Genomic DNA, 9,588 nt, shown 5'->3' with positions numbered 1-9,588 from the left:
ATGCCTGCAAGGATTGAGGCCTTAGGGAGGCAGACAAGCCCAAACATCATGGTGATGGTCTCGGGGTCCTGTGGGTGACAGATAAGGCTCTATTCTCTCCTCTTTGGAGTGCACATCCCACGGCAGGGGCTCCGCTCCTTGATGCTGCTGGGGGCACCCACGAGACCCTGATCCCCTCCTAGAGCTGGGATTAGAACCCAGGAGTCCTGGCTCCTAGCCCCACCCCCCCACATCCCTCCCAGAGCTGGGGATAGAACCCAGGGTCCTAACTCCCAGCCCCTCCCCCCCGCTCTAACCACTAGATCGCTCTCCCACACCTTGCACATACAGGTCATTCTCCAGCCTATGGCTGGCGGCGTGGGTAGAGGCTGTGCTAGCCATGCTTCTGCTGACTTGTGCTGTAGCCGCTGATGTCGCTGCTCTTTGCAGCTGTGTTCACCTCGAAGGCAGCCGAGCAGAGAGACTGTGGGAGAAAGTCTTTGGTCATCCTCTATGTGCTGGTGGGGGCATCTCTGCTGGTGTCTGCAGCTGCAATCGTGCTGATACTCCTGAAAGGTAAGTGCCAATCTGGGGCCAGCTGCCTGGTGTGTCTGGGTGGAGGCCCCAGGCAGCCAGTCCTGCCCCAAGAAGGGGTAGGGACGTGACTGAACAGAACCTCCTGAATGCCAGTGCTGTGTCCAGTGGAGGATCGGTGGCCTTGAGATGGAGCCAAAGCTGGATCTAGATCCAGATCCGGATCAGAACTTTCACATAATCTGGGCACGGTCAGATTTTCAAGGGGTTTAATTTGGGGCCTATTACTGCCGCCATCTGAGGGAACTGCTCCGTTATCTCACATGGTTGGAGCTTGGTTGCTGATGGTAGTAGGTTCAATCTCAGCTGTAGGGGCTGTTGCACCAACCTGGGATGTCCCTTCCTTCTCCCCCTCAAATCCTTCTCCGGACTGAGCTGAGCTGTCGGTGTTAGATCCTGGGTGAGAGTCAGGATGACAAAAGCTTCCTGTAACAGTGACTTTGCTGTGGCCCAGCTGATTTCTCACGGCGACAGTTTCTTGCTCTTTACTTGGAACCTCGATTTCTCAAGAGCCGACAGATGCAAAACTGGAACAAACATGTCCAGGGAGCAATCGAGGGTGTGGAGGGGCTGTGTGTCTCAGACCAGGACTCTGCAATCACAGCACACACGTTCCTCCCAGGAGCAGGACGACAGGCTCCTTAAGGGCTGGAGCAGGTACTGTAGGAAGTGGAGGTGGGGGCTGAAGCTGGTGGGGAGGACTCAGGGCTGGGTTGCTACCATAACAAAGATGTTCAGTATGTCATGAGCACTCCAAAAAGACCTTACATGGCATACTTTGCAGTAGACAATACACAGTTACATTATAAGGGTGAAGACGAATGACACACAAATCGCACTACATGGGGCACAGCATGTCACAGGGGCTCGCTGGGATTTCCCTCAAATAAACCACTACATCATGAAGGAGTCAGTTTAGTCTAATATTTAGAGCCGGGGACTGGAATTCAGGCCTCCTGGCGTCTAGTCACACCTCTGGGATTCAGTGGTTAGAGGAGATGGGCCGGGGAGCTGGACTCCTGGTTCTGTTCCCAGCCGATATGAAGCAGGTGTTGTCTAGTGCAGTGGCTTTCAACCTCTGGTCCACAGACTGTGCCTAAGATTTCCAAAGGGGTCTCCCTGCCATTTGAAATTTTTTAGGGCTTTGCAAATGAAGAAGGTTGAAAACCACTGGTCAAGTGCTAGAGCAGGTGAGACAGGAAATCTGGACTCCTGGTTCTTATCCCAGCTTGGGAATGATCTCGGGCAAGTTACTGTGCCTCTTTGTGACTCAGTTTCCCCCTCTGTAAGTTGAGGAGGATAGCTCTCCACCTTTGCTAAGTGCTTTGAGGACATTGGGTAAAGGGCGCTAGGCAGACAGTATTATTGTCCTGTGCAGTCGAGCCTGAATGACCTCTGCCTGCTTTGCATTACAGTTGCCACCCGCAGCATTTGTCCAGCCGGCTGGCTGCCAAACGCAGGGAACTGCTACTATTTCTCCACAGTGCGTAAAAACTGGTCATATGCCAAGCAGGCCTGCAAGGACCAATGTGCCCAGCTGATTATTATTGAGAACCAACAAGAGCAGGTAAGTCAGGCTCACTGATTGCAGCCAGGAAAGGGCGTGGAAGTGGTTCCCAGCCACTGGGAGGCTCTTGGGATGAGAGAGATGCCTGGGAACAGGATAGGGGCTGATGTTTCTCTGCTCCGTGGTCAAGAAACACATTGTTACACACTGGTGCACACAGTCAGTTCCCCAATCCCTGTTCCAGACACTCTAGGGGCTCAGGGTTGCTCACGCCTCCTGGCCAGCCAGCAGACTGACTCACAGTTCTCCCCCGACCTGCTTGGCCATGTCTCCCAATCCTGGTTTCCTGAGCTGGCCGACGTCCCCTCCCTGTCAAGGTAGCAGCTGTTCCCCTTTTGCCTCATTAGTCAGGGCTCTGCCTTAGCCTAATCAGTGCGGACAGCTGCTGCCGGCTCCTTTTAGTTCTTGGCTCAGCTGACCTGCACTGCCTCAGCCCAGCCCGCTGGGTTAGGGGTGACAGAGGCAGCTGAGGGGTTTACCACCCTCCACTCTGTCACAGGGCCACATCTCAGCACCAGGGGAACAACACAGGGCCAGAGGGATTTGGGCCCTGTGAAGTTGGGACCGGGGTTGTCTTAGATTTGGGTCATTTTTTATTGAAGTCCATTATTTTTCTCTTCTCAGGAGTTTTTGACAAAGAACTCTAACGGCAAGAATTACTGGATTGGCCTGAACGACATTAACAAGGAAGGGACATTTAAATGGATCGACGACAGTTCTGTGTCATACAGGTCAGCCCAATCCCACTCACGGGTACATGAGGGAAGGGGGGTTGGCTCAGATGTAACTGGCCAATCGGTGCTCTTTAAACCCATTGAGTCATAGGGCAGCTCCACCCACTCAGCCATTCTTGGTTCATCTCCCATCTGCTCTGCTCTTTAAACTGTCCAGGGTCCCCCAACAGGGAACCAGAGCTATTGGGGTAGAGCAAAAGTAGTGGATGATGCTCAGCTTTCAATTGTCACCAGCAGCTGAGCAATAGAAAGAAAGGAAATCTGATGAGGTTCAACAAGGACAAGTGCAGAGTCCTGCACTTAGGACAGAAGAATTCCATGCACAGCTATAGACTTGGGACCGATGAGCTAGGCAGCAGTTCTGTAGAAAAGGACCTGGAGGTAACAGTGGGTAAGAAGCTGGATATAAGTCAGCAGTGTGCCCTGGTTGCCAAGAAGGCTAATAGCATATTGGGCTGCATTAATAGGAGCATTGCCAGCAGATCGAGGGAAGTGATTATTCCCCTTTATTCGGCATTGGTGAAGCCGCATTTGGAGTATTGTGTCCACTTTTGGGCCCCCCACTACAAAAAGGATGTGGAGAAGTTGGAGAGAGTCCAGCGGAGGGCAACAAAAATGATGAGGGGGCTGGAGCACAAGACTTATGAGGAGAGGCTGAGGGAACTAGGCTTGTTTAGTCTGCAAAAGAGAAGAATGAGGGGGATTTGATAGCGCCTTTAACTACCTGAAAGGGGGTTCCAGGGAGGATGGGGCTAGGCTGTTCTCGGTGATGGCAGATGACAGAACAAGGAGCAATGGTCTCAAGTTGCAGGGCGGGAGATCTAGGTTGGACATTAGGAAAAAGTTTTTTAATAGGAGGGTGGTGAAGCACTGGAATGGGTTACCTAGGGAGGTGGTGGAATCTCCATCTTTAGAGGTGTTTAAGCTGCGGCTTGACAAAGCCCTGGCTGGGATTATTTAGCTGAGGTTAGTCCTGCTTTGAGCAGGGGGTTGGACGAGATGACCTCCTGAGGTCCCTTCCAACTCTGATTCTATGAAAAGCAGTTTTCAGACTCTTACAGGTCGGTTTTCCATTTGGGAAGAGATCAGTGGAGTTTGGGTATTTTCTTAGTGTAACTTGTTTATTTACACTACAGCCACTGGCCCTAGAACAGAGGTGTCACCAACAGCACACAGGTCAACCCCCTCTTGCAGAAATCTCAGCCCAAATACCAATCTTCCCAAGAAATAACTCTACCCCAAGAACTGAGTCTCCTGAGAGAGATTCAGGCAGGGAGGGGGAGCTCACCCAATGAAAACGTGTATCACAGCACTACCAACGCAGCATGTCTTCCAAGACTGATCAGTGCTCACCCACTAAGAAACAGAACTTGTAAGACTGCGCGTATCTCTCACTGTGGCATTGCCCCTGATTCACCATCGCATTATCCCAGGTTTACACCAGGCTAAATTCCATTGAAGTTAATAGCAGCCAGACCAGTTTAAAACTGGAGCAACACAGAGATGAATCAGGCCTTAGATCATTGCACTTAGCTCTTACCCAGCGCTCTGCACCCATCAGCCTCAAACTGCTTCCGGGGTGAGGCAGGATTATTCACTCTGAGGGCTTAAGTGAGATTTCAGGGTGTGCATTTCGCCAGGGCTCCCCGTCGAATGCCTGCCTGAGTTTGCTGCTCTCTCTGATCCCCAGCAACTGGAACAAAGGGGAGCCCAACAATCATCCCAGTGACGAGGACTGCGTGCATATGTATGGATACGGGAAGTGGAATGATGCTTCGTGTGGGATGAACCAAGACGGTTGGATCTGTGAAAAGAAATGTACTTGTTAACCGTGTGTGGGAGCAGCACAAGACAGGCAGTGCACCTTAATAACCACAGAACAGCAACCCTTCCCTCGGGCCCCTTCCATGCTACGTCTGCCAATCTTTACAAACTTCAATGCTTTAAACCTCCCAGACCTCACCCCTTCCACGCGTGGGGGGCTAGGTACTATCACCCCTACTTTACAGAGGGGGAAACTGAGGCACAAAGATTTACCCAGCTCACAGCAGCGAATCAGTGGAAGACACTGAATTAGCACCCAGGAGTCCTGACTCCCAGTCCCGGGCTCTTACTACAGTGCCAACCCTCACGCAGCTGGTACAGGAGTCCTGACATCTCCTCCTCTAATCACCAAACAACCCTCCCCTCTAAGAGCCAGGGATGGAACCCAGGAATCCTGATCCCCTCCCCCACCTCTAAACCTTGGGCCCCATTCCACTCCCAGAGCTGGGAACTGAGCCCCAGTGTCCTGAATTCCAGCCCCTGCTCTAACTATTAGACAAACTGCCTCCTTCACAACTTAGTAATTTACTTGGTGGAAAACCCAGCTGGCCTTTGAGCTATATTAATCCCCTAGAACCACTTATGGGTAAAGGAGACAGGCTCCTTACTGCACGAGAAACCAAATGATAGAAGCTGCCAGTCAATCCCATCAAACTGATACAAAAGTGGTAATTTCTCTATAGGAAAGAATACGAGCAGCTTGGCTAAAACTAACTGTATCTCAGCTTAGCCATCGGTGGTGCACTGCTCAAGGAGAGAACTAAACCAGCAGTGTGGGAAATCAAAGGGGGTTCATTTTGTAAATTAGCCAGGCGGGAAAAGGAAAAGGAGCAGGGCTTAGCCCCAAATCCTCACAGGCCGGTAGGCGGCTCCCTGCTCAGACTGAGCCCACATTTCCCACCTCCCAGATGAGTGTCCTAAATACCGCACTAATGGGTATCCGGGTGGGTTTTGTTGTGACCGTGGCATAGGAACAGGAGCCTGATAAAAACGTACAGTCCTCTCTGGAAAGTTCACGTGATTTCTTAGAATCCAGAACGACAACAGCCAAGAACCAAACCGAGACAGACAAAGCAGGCTGCTCCGTAAGGCAGAGGGGCGCAACTGCTCCCATCTCGCTGGAGGCTGCCTGGCTGCTGCTCGGCCCAGGTTGCATGCTTCCATACAGCTCCGCTGTGTGCAGGTAGGACCAGAACAAAACCATGAAATGTAGAGTGACAGCTTACACTTGTAACACGATTGTGAATGCAGCGCCGGTTTCTCTCAGCGTCGGTTGGAGCTGTTCCATGTTGTATAACTAATTAAATGAAGCAGGGACTGGACCCTGGCTCTCCACACCCCAAGTGCATTCTCAGCCACTAGAGGGGAGGGGGGGACACACTCACCCCATCTGTCTCTTGTGCAGGGTAGGCAGGCTCAGACCATGCTTCTAGGAGCAGCCCTTAGTGGCATGATAAGTGTGGGGGTGGCGGGAAAGTGCCTAATCTGAACCCTTTGGGGATTCCAGGATTCACGGAGCTGTGAGAGCTCTGAACAGTTTGTTAGCTGTAGGGCAGGATCAGCGCGCAGGCAGCTGTGTGATTGGCAGCCAGCAGAAACGTGGGCACCCCCAGGGGTAGGCGGCAGCTGAGCAGCTGTTCTGAGGATGTTAGTGGCACCTAAATACCTTTGAGGATCTGGGCCTCAGTGACTTGCCCAAGCTCCCACAAGAGGTCTGTGAAAGAGCAGGGAACTGAACCCAGGAGTCCTGACTCCCAGCCCAGCACCCTAACTGCTCAGCCATACTTCACGTTCTTCTGGATAATCCACATTTCTCAGGAGGCCTCGAAGCTCCAACCTGGACTTGGCAGACGTGTTTCCTGGGTAAGAGATATTAACAAGACAATATGATCCCCAAATGCCCATGGAACAACCAGCACAAGGACTGACTATCCCAGCTCAAGCCTCTCTTTGCTGTTGTATCCCATCCCCTCTCCTCTGGCTGTAGATTGTGTCTGGACTGCAAGGCCTTTGGGACAGGGATCCCCTCACTTAGGCCTTGGCTGCACAAGCATTTGCTGGTTCTAGTCCTTGGTGACGCTGCCCCCGGTACAGTCAGGGCAAAGCTGCACTTTGCGTCAGTTCAGCTCACCCCGCTTGAAACCAGGCCAAACTGTCCAAGTGCAGATTGTGGCTTATAACCTGAATCCTGTCTACAGTAGGGTTTGTATCCGTGTAGCTACCCCAGGAGCCAAAACTGGTGTAAATCAACTGTGCAGACAAGAGCTGATGGCAGAGGAAATCCATTGAATCTAAGTGCACTTACCCTTCATTTACCCAGGTGTGAGTGGGAAGCCCGGCCCCTTGTCTGTAAGGCACCTCGCACGCTAGGGATTCTAGATAAATAAACAATCATCTCTATAGCAAGGTGAATCATTTCTGCCAACCAACGGGGGGAATTTCGCCTCTGGTTTGAATGGACCACGAGTGGATGGTGATTTCCTCAAACAGATCCACTGCTGGGAAGGATTCACTACATCGATTCTGCCAGCGACACCTGGTCTGGAGAGCAGGAATTCAGTTTGATAATCAAAATGTGAGCCATTCTGATTGGACACGTAGCTCACGGGCTATCGTTTCTTTCCGAGGATTGGCTGTGTGCAACTCTTCGCGCTTGTCTACACTTCCAGCACCGGTGGAGCAGCACTTAAGGCTTAGTGAAGCACTCCACCTCCCCAAGAGGCAGTAGCTGCAGTATGTTGATTGGAGAAGCCCTCCTGTCAACATAGCCCTGTCTACACTGACCTAGTTATACTGACATATGTGGGTAGCGTAGACCAAGCCTTAGGATCAGATTCCTGGGTACGACGAGGAGGAATTCAAAATTTGCGTTCAGTGCTGTTTGCTTAAAAGTCACTATTCCTGGGGATGGGCTAGTCAGTCAACTTGGGCAGTAGATCATTCCCAAGCAGCAAATGCAAACAAGAGGCACAAAGAGAGAATCTGTTTAAAAACACAAAGAAATAGCCAGGAATTATCCACCCCGTTCTCACCACTTAGCTAATCCTGCCCAAGAGTTGTTAGGCAGGGAGAAAGCTTAACAGGGACTACACCATCGTCCGTCACCCATGCTGCAGGTTAGCCAGGGCACGGGGCTGGTCTGTGCGTGGACGTCTTTTAGGTTCTCAACACATTTATAGATTTACTGCAGGGATCCGTGTATTCTAGCTGTTGTGTATTTTGTATCCTGCCTAGTTGTATAGGTTGCCTTGGTAACAGAGCCTAGCATGTTGCCATAGCAACAGAGTTAGACTATTAGGGGATAGCTCAGCCAGTTCTGGCTGGTTTCACTTGTAGTTCAATAAAGATTTTCTGGTGGTTTGCATCTCTCTGTGTTCCGTGCTGATTTCTCTCTGAATACAAGTAATTTCCAAGGATTTAACATAACAAAAATGGCCACAAGGACGGGACGGACCTGTGTTTCTCTGGCAAGAAGTAAAAGTTAACATAAGAAAAATCTTTTGCTGTTCTGGGGGCTGGGTTGTTTGCACTGACTGTGAAACTGAAAGTAAAGCAAGCTGCGCTTTGTGCTGAGGGAAAATCAAGCACACAGACTGGGAAGGGAGAAGAAACAGAAGCAGTGCTAGTGAATGGATATCACCTGCAATTGTGTGTGAACAACCCCAACACACATGAATAAAAGACACTAAAAGACAAGGGAAAAATAGGTGGGGCAGCAATGGCTACACTTATGGGGCCCCTGGGACCTTTTGCTGAGATCCTGGAGCAATGGAATTCATATCCTGAGCGTTTTCAGCTTTTTGTTATTGCAAATGAAAGTACAGATGCAAAGGAGATGTTAATTTTCTGAAGTGTTGTGGGAGCTAAAACCTGTAGTTTATTGTGCAGCTGAATGCACCCTGATAAGCCAGAGACAAAATTTTACAATGACATTGTGAAAATCCTGGAGGCACATTTTGCCCCCCAAACCACTGGTAATTGCAGAGAGATTTAGGTTGCGCAAAAGGAATCAAGAGAAGGTGAAACAATTGTGCAATTTGTAGCAGCTCTGAAGAAGCTTCCTGAGCACTGTGAATTTGTCTGTTGGTTGGGTGGCAGCGCTGCCCTCAGAAGTCTCGGGGCCTTTAAAGCGTCCCGTTCTTGAGACCCCGTGGTTCAGAGCTCATGGAAAAACCTGGAGAGGAGATCATGGACACCTTCACCACTCCCATGAGGGCTTTGGAATTTGTTTTTAGACATTATCCCTGTAGACGTGGGGGCCCATGATATGCAGTAAGTTCTTTCTCTGCTTTAGCAATTCTAATCATTTCCCCATTAGAATGTGAAATTTGAATAGTCCTTTTTCCAGCATCTTGCTTTGTTTGCTGCAGGAACTGGGTCACTTTTGCTCCCTGTAACAAGTCATCAGCTATTTCAGACCAATTTAACCCAAGGCTCACTGAAAATTCTGTTAGACTGGCGGTGAGAGTTGTACTGTATCTTTGGATTTTTGGTAGGTAATATGTATGGTTTGTGGTGTACAGAACACTTACATTGCATTTGCATTCATCTACAGGGGGTTTGCTAGTACTCCCATCCTCCCAGAATACCTCCTCCCACGATGATACACAAACACATTGTCCATTGTATAGAACTTGTGGGTACTGCCCTGGACCCTGTAGCTGCAGCACTTCCACCTTCTCTCCGTGCTATTGCAGCTGCAGCTGCCTTGGTTGAAACCTCGGAAACCCTGGTCCTTGGCTCCCCGCTTACCGTTTCTGTTCCCCATGCTGTTGCAGCTCTGTTGTTGAAAACCAAAACACCGCATTAATCAAATGCTCACTTAACAAAATATGAAATTCTTTTGTTGTCTCCAGGCCATATTACACTCACCCGGTGTTTGGTCCTCAA

The 9,588-nt window shown here is 50.3% G+C and overlaps 1 protein-coding gene across 1 annotated transcript; it reads left to right on the top strand.

Annotated features, from left to right (window-relative positions):
- Positions 1-410: 410 nt before the first annotated feature.
- Positions 411-6,040, top strand: LOC137161930 (low affinity immunoglobulin epsilon Fc receptor-like). Its single transcript, XM_067561420.1, has 4 exons — positions 411-555; positions 1,989-2,140; positions 2,765-2,871; positions 4,565-6,040. Exons 1-4 carry the CDS (start codon positions 411-413, stop codon positions 4,701-4,703), a joined length of 543 nt encoding a protein of 180 aa, XP_067417521.1. The 3' UTR covers positions 4,704-6,040.
- The last annotated feature ends 3,548 nt before the right edge of the window (positions 6,041-9,588 follow it).

This window comes from Emydura macquarii, unplaced genomic scaffold (genome assembly GCF_026122565.2).
Source record: "Emydura macquarii macquarii isolate MOO-44397 ecotype Brisbane River unplaced genomic scaffold, CSIRO-AGI_Emac_v2 contig_2416, whole genome shotgun sequence".
Classification (NCBI taxonomy): Eukaryota; Metazoa; Chordata; order Testudines; family Chelidae; genus Emydura; species Emydura macquarii.
The sequence above is the reverse complement of the archived record's forward strand: the minus strand, read 5'-3'. Positions and strand labels throughout refer to the sequence as shown.

What these genes read in the sequence shown, in the direction of transcription:
- LOC137161930 (XM_067561420.1), top strand. Translation starts at nt 411, where the DNA reads ATGTCGCTGCTCTTTGCAGCTGTGTTCACCTCGAAGGCAGCCGAGCAG. An exon ending in TTGAGAACCAACAAGAGCAG is followed by an intron (nt 2,141 to 2,764) that starts GTAAGTCAGGCT and finishes TTCTCTTCTCAG; the next exon opens with GAGTTTTTGACAAAGAACTC. An exon ending in GACAGTTCTGTGTCATACAG is followed by an intron (nt 2,872 to 4,564) that starts GTCAGCCCAATC and finishes TCTGATCCCCAG; the next exon opens with CAACTGGAACAAAGGGGAGC.